The following is a 25,177-nucleotide window of genomic DNA, read 5'->3' as shown; positions in this document are numbered from 1 at the left end:
ATGGATTCTGCAGATGCTTGCTTTCAATTCAAATTAATCCTCTTGCTGTTGACGTACTGGGGGGCCTCGCTGATAAACTTGGCTTGAGAAAAACGTACTTGTTATGTTTTTATAACTTTCCATAAAGGGTATATTCTTTGTAATCTAATTATTAGCTGTGACATTTGGCCAACAGCAGCATTTCATTACAAAACCAATGTAAAATTCTTACCTAAAGAGCATCTGAGGTGCTTCTGTTTTGTTTTTTAGGGAAAAACGACCGAGCAGAGTACTATTGTGTTATACTTTATTTCACAAGCAAATCAAATACAAGTTCATGAAAGCTTACAATGAAATTCTGAAAAGGTACATACATTTTAAAATTTGTGGAAAATAAAATCCAATGTCTGACATACACATTCCGTCATCTTAGTGGTACGATCTGAAAATAAAGCTTCCTCCTATCATTCTAACTCGTTATCTCCTTCTTTAACTTTGACTATTTATTTAGATTCCTTACTAAACAGTACGACGTTGCAACATGTTATATTTCTATATTTATATGGCTTGCCAAATAAAAACATGACGTCCAGTGACGAAACAAGATCTGAGAGATAATATTTCAATTATTCAAAAGAATAGCATGCATTAATTCAAACAGTGAATATGGTAAAAGTTTTATATAACACATTTTACCGCAAACTTTATATTGATGGTAGGTGTAGAGAATGAGCATAGCTCTACTGTTAGGAACAAGCCAATGTGTTGGTTACAACTTACAAAAAATCTAGGTGAACAAATCGACAACAAATAAATAAAATCGCAAAAAAAATAAAAAGCGTAGAAGACACCACTTGAAGCTACAGGCGATAGAAACTGGAAAGGAATTATCGCAGCACATAAATATTGGAAGTCAAGATTTTCTAAATATCTAAAAGTTAAAAGCGGTAGAAAAATGATAAATATAGAGATGAAGATTTTTGGGAATAGTTTTCGGCAAATGTTATTGGCTGTATAGGTTAATCCAGAGACGCCTATAGCAATTTCATTTTACTTTCATGCGTGCAAGAATGTACAGCAATATCATTATAAATATTATTAAAATTAAAACTAACGCATTATCGACAATATTACATAGTATTAACATGATGGAAGTAATCATAATATTTAACTCTTTTTTTATTTGTGTAATTTCGCCTTTGTTTTTGGTCAAGGGGTTTATCGGGTGTTTTGTTCTTAGTTTTTTTTTTATCGTTGGTTCCTCCAACGGCAGCGACGTACTTCTGGTCGTTTTTTCTCTATTAAAAGAGTCATTTTGTTATCCGGATGCTGTGTTCACTGTTTCGGAACGTATCGCGCCGATATCAATGTTAAATTCAAATACATGATTCACTTAGTTCATTGTTTTACAGAATAGATACATATTACGATTCTTTTTATAAATAGGAACATATATATGTAAACATTAATATGAATTTCCAAGAACAGCTCATTAATACATCGTATACCAGGAGCAGCTCTTGTGCTTTCTAAACTCTAACTTTAATACGTAATGTTATCTCATTACTACAATATAATATAATATACTTTATATTTTCGCACTACACAAGTAGCTACTATGATTACATTACAATTATAATCCTGAGCGTGGTATGCCAGTTCTGGTGTTGCCTTACAAGTAAAATTGAATTCCTAGTTAAATCCATGTTCGAAGTTTGGAACATTAGATATACATTCATGTCAATATCCTTCGAATGGAAATTGATTTTTTTTTAAGTTCAAACTTGTTGCATTGATTTGATCGCTCGAAGAGCAATATATGTATAACATTAAGCAACTTTGGGGTTAACTTGCGGAGAAATTCTGAGAGTTCGTTTGAAACAATCTCTACAAATTGACCCTTACAACGTTAATTGAAGACAAACTCAAATATTTACATAAAGTGATCATTTAAATATTAATATGAATTGGAACGTATACTAAATATGTATTCAACCGTGCGACGTAATCTATACGTTATATACTAAATTATCACTGTAATGCGTTTGATTCAGACATCGACATTACCATACCAGTGTATGTGCAGCCTTTGTCTATAGGGATTTGTTATCGATAATCGTGCACGATTTAACCTTATTAAATACAAGTGAGATACAGTGTAGTACTATAATAAAACATGTATTAATACGGCTGAGGTTTAGAAATACAAATTAAAGTGGTAACCTATTTCTAATATATCTGACATTTGGTGTCAACACCTGAAAGAGCGATTGAATTTCGTTATTACTTTCCCAGTAACAAGTAAGTAGTACATGTACCTTCTCTGTAGTTGACATAAGAATGTCTGTAAAATTGTTTTATAAATTTAAAAAATCACAAATTGGTATGTTTTAGTATTATTCACAAGTACGACACAACTGTTATCGTTTTAGGAGGCATTATCGATGAAATGTTTAAGCGATATATTTTACACATTATACGCAGCAACTTTAATTGATATGAACATGAAGATTTAACTTGTTAATGCTAAGCAGATATATATCAAACCAGTAATTGCATCGATACAAATAAAGCACATGTGCAACACTTTTTTTATAGCAAACAGTGAATAACAATTGTTAGATTTTTTTCGGAAACACTCAATTGTTTTAGGGAACTGTATACATCAGACAAACACACATGGTATACTTAAAAGGCTGATTCCGTTTTTAACTCGTCGTCTTCATATTCCCAATTTCTTTTAAATTCTCCGTTCACATGTCACAGGAAAGTTATCAACATATATATATATATACATTTGTATATATATATATCTTATATAGGTCTGTGTTGTGTTGTCCTGATAACATAAATTAGCAGTTCCTCTGATGCAACCTCTAAAACGTTGAAAGAGCTAGGAAGATACCAAGAAACTCTGGTCATTTTTTATGTATGCATATATTATAGGACCCATAAGTAAAACGACAGTATTATCTAAAATTGGCACTGGATCCGAACAAACAAATGTTGGTTGGATGCGTAAAGACGTTATCACGACAGTGCAGACAAAGAAAAGTGTCACCTTTTCAGGGCGATCCGCCCCTTCATCAAGACACGAACATGAACATTTACATATCACAACATGTAACAGAGATAATTTAAACAGTCACCATGAAACAATATCACAATAAAAAATATATAAACAAAAATACAGTAGTCAATTATATGAAATATATGCTGTTGTAATTACATATCCCCTCGGTAAGTTTGTAGCCGAAGGCTAGTTACGTGAGGTAAAGTGAATTAATACAAAAAAACCTGAAAAAATAACTTCGAGAAACAGGTTGTATCTGTATAAATAAACAGATATAACAAAACACCGAAGACTTAATCTCGCTAGTGCTTTCGCCTATCTTGGGGATCATCAGGCCATATAAATAAAATAAAACACCGAAATGTTATCATACACCTAAAGAACTATTACAATCAAAACGTTAGTGCAAAATTTGACGTTTTCTTTTGTTATTTTTCGTCTTCAATTCGCAGCCTGGATTGGAGGAGCGATATCAAAACGTCAAATGAATATGCTATTGATGATGTAATACTGCTGCGCACGATTTCAAGAATAATGAAGTATCGCTAGCCGTACGTAATCGTTTAACAATGCAGATGCATTCGTCTGCAGCATTATCTACACCTTCTATAAAAAAAACAATGCTAATTTCATGACTCGCATTCAATTGATATATTAATATTTATAGAAATACAGTCTGTGGGTATCTAACGACCAATCTCCACCCTGATTATCAAAACAACGGTTACATTATTTTGTTTTGACAGGATAAACATATATAATATTACAAAGGCAGCACAATTTATCATCAAGAACAACAATCTGGAAAATCAGAAGTACCATTCAATACCTTCACCCCTGTGCATTTAGGTGATTTAGGCAACAGTGCTATTGCATTTGAGAAATATATTGAGTAATATGCGAGTTCTAAAATGGGATTTTCTATTTAATTTAAAGAAGCATGCACGCAACAGATTTGATATTCACATAAGAAATCATACACGACCATATCAACGGTTTTCAATTTGTTGACCGACAGCTTCAGATCTCGACTATATGTAAATCACATCTTCATTTGTAACACAAATTCTGTGATATACATATAGTCATTAAAGTTTTTTAAGGCAATGATTATATCAGTAGCAAAAATTGTTGAAATTTTAGTACAAAACAGCAATGTTGTCAATTACCATACAATAAATATTTACAATTTTGAAAGCATTAAATTAATGAGAACAAAAGGTGTATGGGTCCTGTTTCGCACACGTGTTAAACTTCAATAGTTTTATCGAAATATTTTCAAAGATTTGGAGAGTATGGACGAGTAGGTTTTACGTCTGAATCGGTGATGTGTCGATTCATTTTCACCTGCGAGCACCGTAACAGGTGGCAGAACACAGTTTAGCACGAAGTGGAACTTGAAAACGACAACGGAAGAAAGGATGCAATCATCGACAGGGAAATGGACAATATAATGATAAATCTGCAGGATGAAATTCGAAGATAACACCCATAGCAATGTGAGAGATAAAGCCAGCGAGGATGATAAAGATAATTGAACAGTGTGCGAATATTTAAACAAAATGATTACAAAACAAAGACCCCGCCCCCACATTAATTAAAACACAGCCAACAATTCCATATACAAAAACACAAAAACAATAAAACCGTTAAAAGATTCTAAACCCACATCCACCACTTGTTTATATTAACCTCATCCTCAACAATGACAACTACTCTAGTTATTATAACTGCTGCATACCACTGTCTGTATCGAGACGATTGTAATCAATATATCAATTAAAGGTCAACACGACAGCTCGTCGTGGTCGGACTAGTAACGTGTAAACACCTGACACTCATAGTGACTTACCAAAACATGTTGACGTACTGACACAAGCGTTGTCAGGTCCATTATTCTTTACATCACTATAAACTCTATCAAATATCATCGGAAAGCGTCACATGATAACAAACATAAACATTTCCATCCTCAACGATGTGCCTTTTTTGGTTCAATTATCAACAGTTTTAGTCTGTTGATAGCTATCGTATGTATACAAAATCAGACGTGCAAATTGATCTTTATAATACACTCACAGTGTATACCGACTTATCTGATTCATTATCTATATAGTGAAACTCTGAATACTCTGACATCCTGTAATAGCTGACATAAATTAATTATCACATTTCTTGTGACTCTACCAAATTAAACCCGGGTATTCGGACACATGGTCTAATCCAACCGATTTGTTGGATCCCAAGATGTTTCAACTAAACACATCATCTTACTATATATCTGTTGAAATAGATAACATTTGTTAATTCAGGCATGTTACATGTACATATATATGTACAACGCTCTCAAAAATGAATAGTTAACATATATCTACATGTTCAAGTAAAACAGAAATATTAATTTCGCTTGTGATATCTACATCTTAAATATATCTTTGTTAAAACAAACACAGTTTTGATAGTGGCCATTGCCTTTGCTATTCGTCATTGATACATATATACAAAATTTCTATTTACAACATCAGGTATGAGCATAATTTGGGCGTTTTCTCTTTGCCATTTCAATGAATATGCTATATGTTAATGCAAAGTCTACGCCTTTTGTAAACATATGCTTCCAGCAATCATTAGTGTAAAACTCTCACAGTTCAATGTTCATCAATTGTTTGAGTTCAAAAAGCAATGTATCATAAACATAATTATATCATATAATTTTTTTATGATTCTTTTTTACTAATGTATTACATAATGGTATGCTTTATTGGACACATAAAGGTGATAATTTCATATTTCATCAAAACCAATCAGTGAACCAGCATGATCTCGCAGTAACCCTATCTACACATGACTTACATACACCGTACTATTCATTCAAAGACATGTGTTACAAAATATATTCATTGTGCAAAAAAATAAAATAAAAAAATTAATTCTATCAAGTAACAACTAATAATTTAACATTGATGATTATGTTAAATATCTATTTACTCTATGTAACACCACGATAAAACGAGTGATTGACAGCTTAGCTTACAAATATGTACTTTGGAAATAATAAAATGGGTTGATATATCATACCGCTTTAATAAAATGCCAGTGCCATGGAAAATGTTTTGGGAAATGACCGATATACCAATGTTGTACAAAGTTATAAACACAAAATCTTTGCTATATACAAACCATCATTGCAATGTAAGCGTGCAGGCTTTTTATTCAATATATATATGTACAACTAACGTCACATATTAACAAAGTCCATTATAAGAATGCAAATGATAATGAGAACATGGGTGATAGTCTGAGATAATCGGACGTCAGCAGAAGGCAGGGGGATGCATATTTAGCCTGCGATGTTATTTATATTCTGAACATCTTGTTTCAATATTCATCCCATTTATCGAAAACAAGTGTGAGGTCAGATTTGGATACTTAATCTTTGTCATTTTCTTTGGAGTCGACGAATACAAAAGCAAAAGCGTGATAGCCTCGCCTCTTCCCAATTGTAATGTTAAATGTTGATGGGCGTTATATGTATATACATTTGTAAAACTCACAGTTAACGTGCAGCTGATGAACAAAAGTACTTGTCTTAAATGAACTTAAAAGCAATGGACAAATGACAAAAACTAAACATCAAAATCCGGTTAACCTCACCAAACACGTTTTTAGGTCAAATTATCTCAGGGAAGTCGTTATAAATATTTATACATATTCTAACACAGAACTATATAATCTACAGCATTGGCATATCTATCAACACTGTGAAGCCTACATCCGAATCAAAATCGACAACAATACTGTTACAGTCTGACCATACAGGTGTTTTGTAATATCACAAAGCATTTGTCCACGTTTTCAAAGTAAATGTTTGTTTGTTTCACGCATTTTAACAGTGATAGGTATATACAATATCCTCACGTTTTACGTTAAATAGGTTTTTACGGAGCCCCGTACTATCTGTCGGCATATTGGACATTTGACCATTGCAGGGGCACATTCAGCGCAGCAACAAAGATGACCACACGGAAGAAATGATATACAAACAAAGTTATCCATGCATATCTTACATTTCATCTGTTCCTTGAGTTGACTGTTTTCCTCCTGGATGGACTTCAGTTCTGACGAAAATAAAATAAAATTCGACTCATCAGGAAGATGTTACTGCATCTAATATGATCCGTACATGAATCAGTACGTTGATACCATAATCTCAATAAAATGCAGTCTTACCATTGACCTAAAATAGTGTCAAACGTTATTAGCTGATAACTCATAATACGTTTTGTTATGAGTACTGCTATTATTCCGATTATTGTATGCAGTATTATCACATCATAAGAGACAAGTGGCAGTTTATCATTCGAGAAACTAACGTCCATTATACATGTCATTTGTGGCTTCATACCTGTTATTATCACCATAACAAGACATTTTAAAAACTTGGTCAAACATTGCAGTTATATTAAACGGCAAATCATGAACACAAATGGACGCTCAAAATGGATGCTCACTGCTTCACCAGGTTCGTTATCATACGGCAGGAATATGTTTTATAAAATGTTCGAATGACATACTAGAGAAATATCAAATTAGCCAACCGAACAGAAAGCACGAAAGTGGGGTATTATGAGAGGATTGTTATCATATAAGTATGAGTATTACCTTCTTCCGTGTATGAATGAGCTGGCTTGTCTCCTAAAAAAAAAAAAAAAAAAAAAAAAACCACTTTAAAAAAGTAAATAATCCAATTGTCATATTAAGACTCTAGTCAAGTGTCCTTTGTGGTGGTCATCGCAAAGAAGGTGCTTTCGTAAATTAGCACCTCTATAACGCCATATACAAATATTTTCCATGTATGTAAACTTTATCAAAGTTGGAGAAATACGGTAGCTAATCGAGGTACTGAACATTTTCTTCACACATTATTTACCTAACATATAGCTTACAAGCATGAGAATGTACCTCTTAGTTTGTTTCTAGGGATAAGGTGTTGAGACGCTGATGCTGTTGCTGCTGCCTGTGGTTCTTCTATCTTGTTTTCTGCATTGTTGGTTTCTCTCTTGAGCACGAAGGAGCCTCCTTCTTCTGTCTTCAGTCCTTCGGCATTGTGAGAACTCGTTTGTGTCTGGTCAGGGGTCTCGGGAGGTATGTCCTCAAACCCGAATATTATTTCCAACAGCGCAAATGCAGTTAATTCTACTGGAACTTTTACAAGAGAAATGATAATAGTCAATATTGTTTTCAATATGATCGGTAAAATATAATTGCAAAACAGATTTACTGACACTGTTCAGATATCGAAACTAGTTACGATAGATTTTTAAAGATGAAATGATATCATACATACTACATCAAATTCAATTAAATTGTCGTTATAATGAAATCATTAGTGATACATGTTTAGTTTTGATTTGAATGAAAAAAAGGTCATGTCATTGCATTCACAATGTCAAAGGTATCAATAAGATCTCTTCGTTGTTCAAAAGATTTTTAAAGATGTAATGATATCATACATACTACATCAAATTCAATTAAATTGTCGTTATAATGAAATCATTAGTGATACATGTTTAGTTTTGATTTGAATGAAAAAAAGGTCATGTCATTGCATTCACAATGTCAAAGGTATCAATAAGATCTCTTCGTTGTTCAAAAGAAAGTATATCTTATTTATCTATCTTGAAGACAAGGGTCTCTTAAGGAAAAAAATTACATGTCAAATGTTAAAAACATCCGTTTTGTCAATACTGAATATGCATGGTGTATTTAATAAAACAAAGAATGAAAAACAACGTTTTTATTGAACAAGTATCCTCTTACTTGGCACTTGAGTTGGTTGGTCAGAATCAACTGTTAGCAAAACATTTTTTTACGCTGACATTGACTTTGCAACTATTGAATGATCCACAGTCAACAAATTAACAGTGGGATAACAGCGTTGCCAGAATATGTACTGCCATGCTTAAACAAAACCTGGGAATGCATTAAGACATATTTACCATGAGTGTTCCGTAGATGTTGGATGGCAGTTTGGATAATCCGGTCGCCGTAGCCCATATTTTTGACACTGAGAACAGCAGGGGAATTCATTTCATCTGCAGAGGCTAGAATGCACGGAAACACAGCTATAGTATTCAGTATACACAAATATCAGCAATGATTTCAATAGGATGTCAGATGTTTTCTTTGATCAATTAAAAAATCACGATAACTTACATGTCGACGTATAAGTATCAATTTTGGGATAAATTGCTTTTAAAATTGCTTTTCACTTAGAAATGTTATTCATGAATAGACTTCCTAGGATAAAATTCATCAGCAAAACTGTTTCCAAAAATTATGTTTTTCACTTCAGTACAGCTAAATATTTAAGGTTTGCAAATGGCGTTAACAATTACATGCAAGAGTTTATAAATGCATGCATAATATGAAAAAAGGCTGCAGTTCAGACTCTCACTAAAATTAAGATGACACCTTTAAAGGCAGTTGCGAAAATAGAAATCAAGTTGAAATGAAGATGTGTGGGTTTCTCATGTACCATAAAAATTTGAAATACTAACATAATACAAAGTTCAACACATACCAACAAAATGTTATATTAATGTTTTTGGTGGTGCAGAAACCATGTCATTTTACTTATTTAGAAAACCTTAAATACGAAGAGGAAAGGGCACTTTCGAAACTCGAAATTTTGTATTGGGATTCAATAATAGAAATAATTGGGTTCATGAGAATCTTTAAAACATATATCTTTATAGCTATAGCACATGCATGAATTTCATAGCTGCGACACAATCGTATCAATTTTATAAATACTTTAAATTTAAATGAATTTATTCAATAATTGCAATCACGACCGTTCAAAGCATGCAGTATCATTATAGCTTTGTATGATGATTTTCCATGAAAACAGGACAGGAGTAAATACTATAACAATAGCTTACCAGCCGTTTGTGTAACCACCTGATCCGCCTTTCGTGCTGGCGGACTAGATACGGAGGCTGTGCTGTTTTGTGTGTTCGCTAGTGTATTGGTGCTTGTACCAGTCTGTGTATTGGACCTGATCTGTGCGTTACTAGCACTAGATTGTTTATCAGTGTTGGCCTGTATCCTGGCCGTCTGGTCCTGAGAGTTCGCATTGGAATCTATGCTTGATGCCTCTCTTGTTGTGTTTATGTATTCATTTGGCAATGTCTAAATCAGGAAAAGCAATAATAGTACATGCTCGACGTATATCAATTTGATACCATGCATATTTATTAAGAATATGGTTTCTTCAAAATATTGAGATGTCTTGAAAAATAAATGGAGAACATCACTCGTGTTCATATAGCAACAATGAAACAAACTATACATCTACATCAAGTAAGATAATATCACAAACCATGTCATTGTATCAAAGTGAAATAAATCTTAATGGTTTGGAACATTTATTTGTACAGAATGCTCCATACACCTTGATTCTGATATTTCCTCAACAACTTGCTAAAATAATTCAATGAATTCTGGAAAATAAATTAATCTAATTGAAAAGTAAAACAAATGCTGAAATCGATGGCCTGGCAAGATTTTGCTCAGCTTGCGCTTGCCTATCTACACAGTCAAACATGTATTCACATGAGGAATATCTCATTTCAATACAGAACAAGTGGCAATGGTATAGTGAAATAAGCATTGTACAATTAGTATCTCACCAGTTCTCTTTGCCTCTGAAGTACCAGGTTGATGAAAGTTTGACCTCTGTTTTGTTTGACGTGAGTACAGCGAGGAAACCAGCGGGCATGCTCCACCCAGGGGTCATCACCAGCCTCCCAATTCCTAAGTCCGCCTCCACAGAAGAAGCATCTGACATAATCTCCATATCCTGAAATAGCGAAACATAGTGGTGGTATTGTACATGTATCATTTTGTGTGTATAGATAAATACAACTCTATATAAGGTCAGAGTTTAGTGTGTAACAATGCAAAATCGCAAGGCGTTCTTACATACAAAACTGGGTAATTGTAACTGTTAAACTTTATAAAATATGCCTCGGATTTTTTTGTTTTTCAAAGTGACAAAATGGTCATGACTCAGTTTACAGTAGCACGCTGGACATAGTTTCAAAAGGCAACTGTCCGCCATCTTAAGAGGTAAATATGTGCAAATTAATCAGTTGTAGTCATAGAGGTTACACAACGAGTGGTTGTTGAATATGGTATTTATTTCACTCGAGTTAGTTAATTTTCAAAAGTTACAAAAAAACACGAGCTTTAGCGAGTATCTTTCTGTAACTTTTGAAAACTAACTAACGAGAGTGAAATAAATACCATACTCAACAACCACGAGTCGTGTAATCTGTTTCTACCACAATCTCATGATCAGGCGGAAATAACATACACACATGTGTTTGTTGACAAGACTGGCGTAGTGATATGACCCATATGTAAAAAGCCACTATTCAAAAATTACTTTTGTTTTTACAAATTTAATTATTGTCAAAATTAATGTTTCGGCAACAACTTCATGAAAAAATAAAATAGATGAACGACTTTAGATATTGAGAGTAGCAGTATTGCATTAATTTATATAAATTAACCACGGAATATATGCGCGTAAGCATATCGTACTAAGTCTGCCTCCCGCCAAGTGATGAACTCACCGTAACTCACCGTTGTAGACGAACTTATCGCTGTCAATATCCAAAACCATAGGCCTACGTTTCTTCGTGACGGTTCTATGGTTGACGTTTATAGTGAAAGTTCAGCCATAGTCAGACCGTCTAAATAGCGATAACGGGACGTTGGGAGAACGAAATATTTCCCGACACTGTGACAGATCTTGTTTTGGTTTCACGACCTGGACACGCGACGGTGTGACGTCGAAACGATATCGAGTGTCTGTAGCAATTTTGCCTGAAACTAGCGATCAAATCTTTAAGTATCATCTTTTAATATTGCCTTAATAACACAGGGTTCCGCATAACCTCACAAAATCACCAACATTTGTCGGATGTTGACAACCAACGACGTAAACAAAACAGCAGGGGTGGCAAAAAGCACGTGGAAAAAGTCTTCCCGGTCAAAGTTCATCTTCTCGACCAATCAAAACCCTCGAAGGTCATATAACTCATATTTATTTAACAGTTTGCTTGTTTATACAATGATCTGAGAGTGGAATAACACAGCGTATTGTGGTAGAAACCAGATTACACCATGTATTGTCTGATCGAAGTGATCATGAACAAAGGGCCATTTATTGGTAGAGAACAAGAAATAACTAAAGCACGCGACATTCTGTAATCCCAGTATAACTAAAGCACGTGACACTCTGTAATCCCAATACGTTCTGACATGTAAAATTTGATACTTGTAGGTGATGGGGTTCATAACATATGTCGCGGACAGTGACACACTGACAGACTGAGGGACGGAGTGCAGTGACATCCGCTATTACATGTAGAGAGCTCATATCAAACCTGTTTGAATAACATCAGTATAACCCTTTCTACTGACGGGAAAAACAATGGTTTCAACAACGAAGCATAGGCAGCAGCTACGTAAAAATATTTCAAGTGAATCCTCCCATACAGATTGGCAAATGATATACCTTCACATTTAATTTCAACCTGGTGTTATCTCTAAATATAATATACCCTTTTGTACGACCTTTAAGTAATATGCGTCCGCTCTATCTGCAGTAATTAATCAATTGCTCAGTACACATTTTGTAAATTACATAACAAATTGCAAATCACAATTTGCTTTAACGTAGGATTAACCATTTTACAATTTTGCTATTAACATTTTCTAACAAAAATCAAGCTTTAAAATGATTTTACAAACCTGCATAAAAGAATCCCGCCCTGGCCATCTGTAAGGGTGTCTGATCCAAATGGTTCGGAAATCCATTGAAGGTACCTGACCTTACCGCCAGAACTGCGTAGTTAGGATATCGGGGCTTAGCTGTAGTAACTACCAGATTGTTAAGGTTTCTTGCAGCACCGTTCGCTATCGCCGGACCGGCTTGCCCTTGTTCTGGTTGCTGCTGTTCGCGTTGATCTTGTTGTTCTAGACGTTGCTGCTGACGCTGAGCAAATGTTGTTGGATGCTGCTGATTCATTGACTGCGGCTGATTACAGGTTTGATCAGTCAGTGCTTGGTTACCAGTAGGAGCAGTGACTACTTGGTTAGATGTTGGTGAGGCGTTAGGGCCAGTCAGTAATCGGTTGGCTGCCGGAGTAGCGGTATTAGAAGTAGCTGTATGAGGTCCCAAGGCGGTATGGGAGGTTGTGGATGCATGCGTTTGTAGACAAGGTGGTTGCGAGGCTGATGGGGTCTGACTTGGTCTCGACATTGTCATTGTACTTTCTTGAGACACTGCTGCTGCTCGGGAGACGGAAGCACCGCCGGATGGTGCCTCTGCCTGAAATCCTGTAAGAGAAAAGTTGGATCCCCCACCACATTCCGCGCTGTTTCTCGTTTCCATTGGATGATTGCCGACTTGCGATCTATCATTGTTTTCAGTTTGATTCATTTGCACTAACGGTAATGGCTGTTCTCTTTGTGGGGCTATCACCTGGTTTGCTGGATCTTGTCCGATAAATAACGATGTAACGGTCTCTGGTGTTGAAAGCTTCGATCTCATTTCAATTTCCGCTGCGCTTCCTACCAAAGCACCATCTATTAAAAGTATTGGTTTATATGTTAGCTCATTATATAATACTAATATACAACATTTATATAGCGCCCTATGTAATTTGTAAAATTACTCTAAAGCGCTTTACAGCATATGGATTATAGTAATGGTTATAATTGTGAAAACAAAAAACAAAGGCTTACAATCACTTTTATACATTTAAGCAAGCAATGTGCACATAATTGAACAAATAAAAGGGTGGTATTGACATGACGTCTTTGCAAAGATTCTAAAATGCAGACGTGAGGAGGTGAGTTTTGATTTCCCTCTTGAACTTGGCCAGGGTATTTGACTTTCTAATAGCAGATGGTAAGCTATTCCACAACGTAGCCGAAACCCTCCTAAAGCATCTGTTTCCGTAGGTCACAGTACGAGATTTTGAGACACACAACAAAGATTCTGACTCCGACAGCAGTGATCGGGACGGCTGATACAGGGTAACAATCACCTGTAGGTACTGAGGAGCTGTTCCATTCAGTGCCTTGTATGTGTTCACCAGAATTTTGTACTGCGACCTGCATCGTACAGGTAACCAGTGCAACGAATAAAGCACAGGTGTAATGTCCTATTATGTAGGATTGTGAAGAGCTGGTTACCTAAATTTAGCACACTCTTTAAATAAATGTACCTGTTTATACAGCGATACTAAAATAAGAACTCTATTATTTTGTATATCGTAAGGTTTTGATTATAATCAAAATAAATATTTGCAAAAGCAATATCCATTCACGGGACTACGGAAAGCTATTTTATATTTGCATGGGGTACACATATAAGAAATGAGAAAAGTCAACTGAGGTCGGAATAATTAAATCACCAGCAATACAGCTGAATCATTTCCAAATAGCATAATAACACAGGTTTAGTGGACATTAATGGTTCAACAAATGGTTTCAGTAAATCATAGGATAAAAACAGTTTGACAATTGTTAGAGGGCTATAGACTTTAAATATAAACAGGACATGTAACGTGACAAGCAAATATTTATTCACCTCTTCCACCTGCTCTGCGGCTCAGACAGGACAGGGGTCCATGAATAGGTACATTTCCTACGTCCTCTCCGTTCATGAAGCTGAAAATAAGACGTCTTATTAAACAAGATATCATGTTCATCACTCACGATTATCATAGTTTAAGTAGATAATAATGATAACTTAACGTCTTAAAGTTCTTTCATTGTTCTATTTGTCTGTTATTGCATAATTTTGCATTAAGCCCCATTCTCATCCTCATAAAATGCTGTCCTCCTTCTTCTTACTCAGTTTTACTTTTTTGCACAACAAATGCATGCAAATATGTCTATTGATTAACTTACCGACATCGACTTGACATCTGGTAATGCACTGCGTACACAGAATCTCCCCTGTTCCAGTTGGAATGGGAAACATTGCAGCTAAAACAAACAACTTCATCTCTGTTGCCAGTGTAGTAGAATCCATATTTGGCCAATAAAGTGGGCAATGCAGGACAGTCCATGGGGAATGACCAGAACGACTTAAACCTCCCCCATTCAAAGCGCATAGACTCGGTAACAGAACTCATACATATTGTGTAGAATGCATCGCTTGTGATTTCGCTGTCATGTGATCTACGACCTGCATCAGAATATTCTATTGCTCCTGCGTTCCGATCTTCATAATTGTCTGTTTCGACATTTGGTGAACGATTAAACGTCTGATCTTCGTTTCTGTCAGGCTGATGAAACGGCATCACAATATTCCACAAGCTCGATAAATCCTGCGTGATGAATGTTGCAGCTCGTAACCTTCGGATTGAGAATTGGTTGTGTCTGATGAAATGATTTCTCACAAAGGAGGTAATCAGAACATTTCTTTCATAAAAAGTCGGGATTACTGTCTTTTTCCTGTTTAAGGGAAGGCTCAAATTGGTAGTAGATCTGACACGGATTCCCAGTTCCTTGCTAACGTCATAACTATGCATTGGGATAGCATCGTTTCCTTGTCCATTGATATTATGTGATTCCTGCGAATTGCAATAGTTTGAAATGGTATCAAGTGTTTTAGCAGGATGTTTTTCGTCCTCTTCTGATTCGAAAAAACAGGAAACGTATTCGCTCATTTCTATCATCCTATCTTCACCAGAATGTTGTCCTTGGCATATCTTGTCTGGTATTTCATCTGATGTGGTGATTGATGAGCTGCTAAAACTGTCAGAGATACCAATGGTTTCAGAAGTGCAGCATTCATTGATCTCTGTTACAGATTCATCTAAGCTTTCTTCGTCGGATTCATCAGGCTCGTTGTAAAGTAAGCTATTGTCAAGATAATCAAATTCGTTCGTGGAGTTGACAAAGACTGTTTTCACCATTGTTTCTTCTTTCGAATCGTCGTAACAATCAGTGGTATTTTCGTTTTGATTGTCGGCACTTGAGATGCTTGCTGATATTGTGTTGATAACTGATACCTCCTCTGTGATGTTTTGATGGACAATTGCCATATTTGCATCCATTCCAATACTATCGTGAAACGGACATGCTCCAATAAAAGGTTGGATATCAGAGTTACTAGTTGTGTTACTTGTGGATGCAGGAATCCCTTTTATATCTTTCGACCCTAGTCCACGGTCGTATATGCCTTCACTTGATTTCCTGTTGAAATTAATGTTATCTGCTTCTTTGCATAATCCTTCGATATCGTTCGTTTTATTGGCATCATATGAAGAATGGTCACGAGGTTCCCGTCTATGCTCAGTTTCAATACTTGTGTCGAGTTCTCTTGCAGTCTCATTTAAAATTATTCCACTGGATTCTTTTTGTTCGTGGATTTCGTCTCTAGTTCCAGTTTCTGATGTTCCACATTTGTCGTTTGTTAGTGTAGTTTCTTTAGCAGTTCCACGGAGATGTACCTCTGTTTGTGTTTGTACATCAAATACACTTTCTTTTTCTTTACGTCCACTGTCCGTTATTCTGAGAGGTTCTTCTATCAGTCTAGTGTCCGCTGGTTTGTAGGATTTCTCTGAATGTTCAGTGTTAGTTGTTCTGAAGCATGCTCCAGCATGTTCATCTTCAATAGTTCTGTAGTGTTTTCCAGTTGCACTTCTGTTGATTTCCTCATTTTCTCCATAATCAGCTGTTCCATAAAATGATTCTACATTTCCGGTGTCAGCAGTACCGTTACATTTTACTGTACTTTCCGTGTCTTCTTTTTCTTGACATTTTTCTGTGTTTCCAGTGTCATGTGCTCCGTGACAGTTTAATATGTTTCCGGAGTCAATTGCTCCTTGACATTTTATTGTTATTTCGTTGTCAGCTGTTCGGTGGCATTTTTCTGTATTCCAAGAAGCTGTTGCACCGTTACAATTTTCTGTTTCTCCAGAATGAGTTTTTTCGTTGCAGTTTTCGTTATCTTTCACGTCAGTAGTTCCGGAAGGTTTTATGTTATTTTCGTCTTCAGTTGTTCCGTCTTGCTTTACTGTGTTTCCGTTGTCAGCTGCTCTGTGACATTTTGCTGTAGTCCAAGCAGCAGATGCACCATGACATTTATCTGTTTCTCCAGAATGTTTTTTTTCGTTGCAGTTCTCATTAGCTCCGACATCAGTAATTCCAGGATGTTTTACTGTATTTTCGTCGTCAGTAGTTCCGTGAGGTTTAATTTTATTTTCGTCTTCAGTAGTTCCGTTTTGTTTTACTGTATTTTTGTCGTCAGCTGTTCCTATATCAGTTGTTCTTCGCTGTTTAACTCCATTTTTGTCGCCTGTTGCATTGGATTTATCAGCATTTCTTTTGTCTGAGTTTTCCTTGCATTTTTCTTGATTATCAATTACAAATCCTGTATATCCAGTTTCATTTCTTTCGGGAAAGTCTTCAGTTGGTTTCGTGTGATTTGTCAAATAGGAGTCTCCTGTATATCCAGTGTCCCTTCCTCGCAGCGTTTCTTCTTTATGTCTTGCAAGACTTGTTTCGTTGACGTCTTCAGCAATAATACCAGTTGTAAAGTTAAGTTCTTCATGTCCTGTTTGTCCGAAATAAGACCATTGATAATTTTCAGCATAATCCGTGTCCGTTGTTTCAAGCTTTTCTTTTTTATGTCTAGTATACTTTATTGCGTGTTTTTCTGCATGTCTTATTTCATTTGTTACGATACTTTTTTCTGTATGTCTAGTATCGGATACCGAGTCTTCCTTGTGAATAGTTTTAATTTTTGAAATTGATTCTCTTGTGTATTGAGTTTTTGGCCCTAGAGTTGATTCTCCCACATTCAAAGCTTCATTTGGTGTTTCTCCAGAAGAAAGACGTTTAGCTCTTGATTCTCCAATGAGAGAATTTTCAATTGTTTCTTCTGATTTTCCTATAGGAAAAGTTTCAGCGATTTCGGGATAGATCTCTTCAAGAAGCGATTCCTCTACAGGAATAGTCAAAGATGGTGACTTCCCTTCAAGAAATTCATCATTTTTAATTGTTTGAATAACATGTGATCCATTGGATTCGCGAGCATCAAGGGTTCCACTCTGAAATCAAAATGAATAATAGAATCTATAAAATGTTAATATGTTTGTTGCTTTAAGCTGATAGCATATAAATGAAAATATGCTTTAGAATTTGCCACTGCAAAATGAACAGATGGTGAGCTTGTCATTTAAGCATTTGAAATAAAACACATCTTTTCAACAGAAGCAAACCGTGTGTTAAATTATAGCACTTAGGTTTAAAGAATCACATCTTTTGTATAATGAGCTGATTTTTATGATGCATCTTTCAACAAAACCAAAACCACAATAATACCATTCTCCCTACTTAGTTTTCGATAGGCTCCTGTAACATATCAAGTGTATTGCTACTGGTATCAAACTAACAAAGAAAGTATTTATCATTGTTCAACAAGGACTTATTAGTTAAAAGGGCCGATAAGGATCACAGATCTAGGAATGAGTGAAGAAGAGATTTCAATGGAAAACGACATGGAATTTAAAACAAAAACACACAAAAAACCACCAAAGTTTCATAATGGCAGAGAAATATATGCTTCCATCCATCTTTTATAAGTATATGTACCATGTCTAGTTAAGTACACAGAAATATTGGTGGAATTAAAGCTGTTTTGCCAATGAATATTGATCCCTAACCACCTCCAAATGTGGAACATGCTTTATTTTTAATATATGCAATAAATGTAAGCCGTCTGGTATGACTCAGAAACTAAGTCACAAGGAATGAGGCTGATCACTGGGTAAACCGTTGTTGCACGATTGTGTTCGTCTTGTCATTACTCAGCAACTATTGATATGTTATGAAAATTCCTAATCGTGTGTCTGTACATTTGGTTTACTCATAGAAGCATGGTTATGATTCAATTGTCTGGACGTGAAGAGAGATAATCTTACGGGGCAAACTATGTGGAGACCCACTGCAGAAATTGGTATTGTCTTTGTGACCTCTACTTTGGAACAATAATGCAACCAAAATTAATCATCTGCAATCATTGCAACACTTGTAATCCATTGATTTTCTCTCCTTTGTAACTAATTTTTCGTTTTTAATGTATTTGTGGAAATATATGTACCTTGCTTTTATTTTTCGTGTTGAGCTTTCACTTAAGTGGCGAAGGTTAAATGTATATGTTTTGTCCTCTGATCGAGACAAACCAAGATCCTTTCAATTGAGAATTAAATACTCTCTACCCTATTTTCATACGAACTAAATTTTATTCAAAATATGACCATCTTGATCTAGTGATATTGTAAACCTGATATATTTGCATCCCAGCAAAGCTGTTTTATAAAATCTAATATGTGTTAGTTATTTGCCCCCAGGAGGTGAGGTACACCTGATTGTATGTCTTTAACACGGTTGATTAAGATCAAACATGTACACTTGTATATGATTCCTTTGTCAAAGGGAGACACATTTTAAAGGTTTTCCTTTTTTCTCCAAAACTGAGAAATTCTGAATAGCTTACCGTAAAATGATCTCTAACATGTTTTACAAGTACAAATAAAACAAATAAACCCAAAGAGACCCCCACAACCAAAACCAAAGCTCTTGTAATGTGTTGGTCCTTAACAGCACATCTGAAAAAAGAAACACACAATGTGTAGACGCTCTTATAAAATCTAACTTGAGCACAGTGGAAACAAAATACGATGAAAATCAATTTTCAGACATCCTAAAATATACATATACGATATATAGAAAGTATTGAATGGTGTGTTAAAATTTGAACGCAAAAGTTTATTTTTTGTTTCCGATATATCTTTTCAATTATTTGGCATCGTCGGTTTCGGCTCTCCGCTTTAGTTATGCTGATTGTCGCCCTTGTTGAATAAAAACAAACACCAAACATCAATAGAAGGAATGCAATAAGTGGAGCTATATATATCACGTTGAACCCGCCGCGGGACGAGGTTTTTTTTACGTTTAGCACTCGACTAAGCCTCCTGACAATCTTAATACACTTTCTCCACAGTTTGATAAAGGTTGCGCTTTATATAGTAATAATCTAAATATGAAATGGTGAATTTTCACAATAAAGACGCTGGAGAGAATTTATTTCCTAAACAAGTTAACACAAGATCATCTTTCCCCGAAGAAAACGGAATTGTACTCCGAAATGATAAGGGAACTTTTTACTCTTTTGTTTGTTTTTCCTTCCAGTTGCATATTGCTTAACAAACAATATTAATATTTCGTTTAGGTGTTGCTAGTATTGTTGCAAAAAAACGTATTGTGTAATGCAATGGGGTATTCCAAATGAAGAGATTTGCAATGCGGCAATTAGGAAAAGCAAAAATATTTAAAACAAAAGTGTTTTGATTTACTTATTACTTTGAAACATACCTGGAACGTTTTCTATGATGTTTTATGGCGCCATAAGTCCACTGGATTATTAAGAATAACACAAACACAGCCGGTATTTTTGATTGCTCGTGTACCTGTAAAACGTAAAAGTTGCTTGTTTAGTTTACACATACATAATTTTATATTCATTCCTAATATAGGCTAAGCTATCTTTATTTATTAAACATTATTTATTTTATTTCGCTACGTCTTTTGACCATTGAGGTCGCGGTTTCGGAGAACAGGATCAAGGTAAGCGGACAAAGGAGTTAAATATATCCCCGATTACTTAGCTCTAATGATATTTCAAATCAACTATAATTATAACCCACTAGATGGCCGTGTTGCGCTGTGGATAGTGCACTTGCCTTTCACGCGACTGAATGTGAAAAGGTATGAGGTAACCTGCCCGACCACTAGGGCTTTCTGAATCGGTTTCCTCCCACATTCAAACCCCCTGCGTGGTACTATCCGGCCAATAAGAGTGATTCATATAACTTGTTTAAAACTGTTGCAAAAAGAAATAAAAATTGATTTTTTAAACCACTGCAGCTGTTTTGAAAAATAAATTCAGTCATTGGGCGAGGTATGACTTCTGTGTATAGAACATCAAAACCCTTGACCTACGAATACTCTAAATCAAACATGGTTAAAAATCCTTTGTTCTTACTAAGGAGACAATATTTAAAGTTTTACTTTATCCCCCCCAAATCGGACCCAACGCTGCTGTCCCCAGCAAAACAAGATAAGAAACATCTTTAAACAGCTTACCGTTGATTCATGTCTAAGCTGCAATACACGAATTGTTAAAATCAAACAGATCAACAAATCAAGAACCCGCGAATAGTGATGGTCTCCAACAGCACCACTGAAAAAATAATATACAAATGTTTACCTCCATCTAGAAATGCTTGTACGTTTTTATCATATATAACTTGTACAAAGTTATACCTATATGATGAATTGAAGTGAAGTTTTGTTTTCACTTTCAGACATACTCAAGTCCGGATAGGATATTCATGTTTAGGTTGTAATATGAACGCATATATCTATAATGGTGTTTGCAAGGAATAAGTACGTTTTGGCTCCTGGCTTTGTTTATGCTGAATTTCCCCCGGGTTTGAATGAAAAAAGCATACAAGTACTATTAGAGAAATATATAAAGTCAAACCCTCGCGTTAAGATTTTCGGTATCATTTACTCGGTGAATTCTTCTGAAATTTTCATTGGCTTTAGATGTCTTCTTCACACAGGAGTGATTGATAAAAGTTTCTTCTACATTTGGCTGTACGTTCAGTTGCATCGGTGAACCCAATGCACCTCACCGTGAAGTATACAAAACTAATGACGCGATCCTATTGTTTCAATAATATTAACGCTTTACAAAGTAATGACGTTACAATATTATGAAGTGGTGACATTTTCAAAAGAAAGGCGCGTGTGAGTCATGTAGTTAAAACATTTTATTTTCTCTAGAAAAACTGAAATATCTTAAGAAGTCTGGATAACAATATACCTTCAGCATTTTTCCTTGTAGCTTTGAACTTTCGGCCATAAGCTTAATAATAAAAGTGACCAAATTTTATATAAGTTTGTTCCTGTTTAATGAAATTTTAAAATCAATATTTTGAGATGGAAAAGTTAAGATACTTATCATATTTTATGCAATGTAATATTCCAGAAAAAGAAATTTGCCAATCAGTTAACAGAAAAAACGAACACTAACATCAGAATTTCAGAATCTTATTTTTTGTTTACTTTGAAACATACCTTGAATTTTCTTTATCGTGTCTTTCCGTGCTATTCGTCCAATTGGTGAATAAACACAACATAGTTAGTATTGTTGATTGTACCTGTAAATAGACACAAATGCTATTTTAGTTCACATATGATAAAATATGAGTTTGGTGATTTAGTATTTGATACTATTATACGTATCTTTTCACCGTTAAAGATGAGGTTTTGGAGAGGATAATCAAGGTATGACAGAAAAAAAGTTAACTTTACCTTTTTTTTTACCAAATTATCGTCATGTCTGCGTCGTTTGACAGATCTGTATCACCTTTCATCATTGTTTAAATCGAAATGGCTGTATGTATGCACTTTAAGAATACTTCGGAATTATATGTTGGTGGCCTTTTCAGGTAGTAAGAATTTTGGATTCATGAATCATCTACAGCTAGTTAAGGTCTGGTGTCTTAGAACCAAAGAAAGGTTAGTGAAACGTCCCCAAAAACTGACATGCATGCGTTACGTCGCGACGTCGACATTTCTCGAACTTCCGTTGCACTTTTCAAACTACGACACAGACGGCAGGTCAAGACAAAGGCACCCGATGGTTAACATGTGTCCATAAACGTAAGTTATTGTTTTTAAATTGTAATTTCAATTTACCACATAACATTACTTTGTCGCTGGTTGCGAGAGTTTAATTTACATTTGTAACTTCAATATGAACATTTAGGGCCACAGCTAATACCCAGTCCACGCCAATGTTAACTGCAATGGCAGCGTACACATTCACCTAATCGACTCTACTTGCCCCATGGGAAACGAGTATTGTTTATTGACGATTCTCGGTTCATGTTTTAAATGTCAGATTGACGAAAATGTGTCTATTGACGTGTTAACGAGAATTGTTCGTATGCTTGAGTAAAAATTCGACACATTCTTGGTATTGTGTTATTCTTTGAGGGAAAGGGTTTCATGACGGGGAAACTCTTCTATCGGTCACTCCAGGCAATCTTACTGTCGTATTACTTGTATTTCGAGATTCAGTTCTGAACCGCACATCGTTCTTTTTTAGCAGTTGGTGTCACTTCCTTAATCAAACCATGTAAAGGTCTCACGAGTCCATCGCAAGTCTCGGTTTGTTCCCGAGGGAGCATTTGCTGACGAGAGGAACATGAACCGCTCTTACACATCACAAACAACGTCGCTCAACCGTCGAAGATTCCCTGGTTCTGATGTCGTTAATAGAGGTGACATTATACACTTATTGCCCTGGTGTGAGTGAGAACTGAAGAGTGGTTTTCCCCGAGATAAATCATGTTTCCCGAGGGCGAAGCCCAAGGGAAACATGATTTGTCGAGGGGAACAAGTCTTTAGGTCTCCCTTGCACCAGGGCAATAACTGTTTTATTATTCCAAAATTCCATCTTTTGAGTCTTTGTTATAAATACATCAACATTAGGCAATGTAACGAGCTCTTGTGATGTCACTCTGACTGTCTTGTTCGGCCTTAATTCATTAGGTCTGGTAGCATATATATGCTACAAATACCTATCACTGTCAGTGTTTTGATTTTATATCAAATTAAACAACAATAACAGTCCTTTAAAATCTTCAGCTTTTGGAAGGTGGAATCTCTCATTCGCAGCCATTGTTGATGGTGTCGTCCGGAACACATCGGACGTTAGAGAGTCCAACAAAGAAAGACAACTCGTCCGATAATGTGTGAGGGGTTCCGAGGGAAAATGGATCGCGTGAGGGAGACTCGATGTTTTATAATAGTACACTATAAATTACTCACTATTGATTTGCTCATTCTCCTCCCCCGAGATGTGGGACTCGTCAAGACATTTGCAGTAGATTTTGTTGTGATATTTGTCTGTTCATTGCTAATGATGCTTGAAGTTGTGTCTGATAACTCAGCTCCCTTTCTCGAGTAGGACACATTTTGTTTCTCCTTAATCTCGCCTGTACATAGCATCTCTAAAAAAGTATATATCTTTTAAATAAATATACAACGCTTTACGCAAACAAAAACATGAAATGACTAACATCACTTCAGTCGACCTTTCTAAGCATTGTACGTAGTACCCGAACCACAGTCGTTCGTGCTTTTTGTATCTGATGACACATAATATACTACAGATACAATTATATATTAAATGGCATATACAGATAACAAGTAAATACTGATTATATGATTGTTGAAAACCCTTCACATGACAAGGCTCCATGTCAAGCTATATACAAACATATCAGAAATCAGATGAGGTAATGTAATACGTAATAATAACAACAAATCAGATGAGGTAACGTAATACGTAATAATAACAAAAAATCAGATGAGGTAATGTAATACGTAATAATAACAACAAATCAGATGAGGTAATGTAATACGTAATAATAACAACAAATCAGATGAGGTAATGTAATACGTAATAATAACAACAAATCAGATGAGGTAATGTAATACGTAATAATAACAACAAATCAGATGAGGTAATGTAATACGTAATAATAACAACAAATCAGATGAGGTAATGTAATACGTAATAATAACAACAAATCAGATGAGGTAATGTAATACGTAATAATAACAACAAATCAGATGAGGTAATGTAATACGTAATAATAACAACAAATCAGATGAGGTAATGTAATACGTAATAATAACAACAAATCAGATGAGGTAATGTAATACGTAATAATAACAACAAATCAGATGAGGTAATGTAATACGTAATAATAACAACAAATCAGATGAGGTAATGTAATACGTAATAATAACAACAAATCAGATGAGGTAATGTAATACGTAATAATAACAACAAATCAGATGAGGTAATGTAATACGTAATAATAACAACAAATCAGATGAGGTAACGTAATACGTAATAATAACAACAAATCAGATGAGTTAATG

At 35.2% G+C, this 25,177-nt stretch overlaps 1 protein-coding gene across 1 annotated transcript; it reads right to left on the bottom strand.

Moving 5' to 3' along the window:
* Positions 1 to 6,783: 6,783 nt before the first annotated feature.
* Positions 6,784 to 24,214, bottom strand: LOC110460653. The gene is made up of 14 exons (XM_021513688.1): positions 24,056 to 24,214; positions 22,295 to 22,377; positions 21,296 to 21,392; positions 20,525 to 20,619; positions 19,647 to 19,758; positions 15,047 to 18,198; positions 14,724 to 14,803; positions 12,878 to 13,714; positions 10,747 to 10,916; positions 9,997 to 10,246; positions 9,052 to 9,156; positions 8,015 to 8,257; positions 7,715 to 7,747; positions 6,784 to 7,170 (listed from the first exon to the last, which is right to left on the bottom strand). The coding sequence occupies exons 1-14, from the start codon at positions 24,068 to 24,070 to the stop codon at positions 6,974 to 6,976; spliced, it is 5,469 nt and encodes a 1,822-aa protein (XP_021369363.1). The 5' UTR covers positions 24,071 to 24,214; the 3' UTR covers positions 6,784 to 6,973.
* Between the last annotated feature and the right edge of the window lie 963 nt (positions 24,215 to 25,177).

The sequence above is a fragment of the Mizuhopecten yessoensis genome, unplaced genomic scaffold (genome assembly GCF_002113885.1).
Source record: "Mizuhopecten yessoensis strain PY_sf001 unplaced genomic scaffold, ASM211388v2 scaffold10447, whole genome shotgun sequence".
NCBI classification, from domain to species: domain Eukaryota; kingdom Metazoa; phylum Mollusca; class Bivalvia; order Pectinida; family Pectinidae; genus Mizuhopecten; species Mizuhopecten yessoensis.
This window is presented reverse-complemented; position numbering and strand designations above follow the sequence as displayed.

Excerpts from the sequence above, each read along its gene's own strand:
- LOC110460653 (XM_021513688.1), bottom strand. Across the intron at positions 18,199-19,646 it reads ATGTTAGAGATCATTTTACG|AGTGGAACCCTTGATGCTCG; the intron begins GTAAGCTATTCA and ends TTTTGATTTCAG. Across the intron at positions 10,247-10,746 it reads TTCAGAGGCAAAGAGAACTG|ACATTGCCAAATGAATACAT; the intron begins GTGAGATACTAA and ends TTCCTGATTTAG.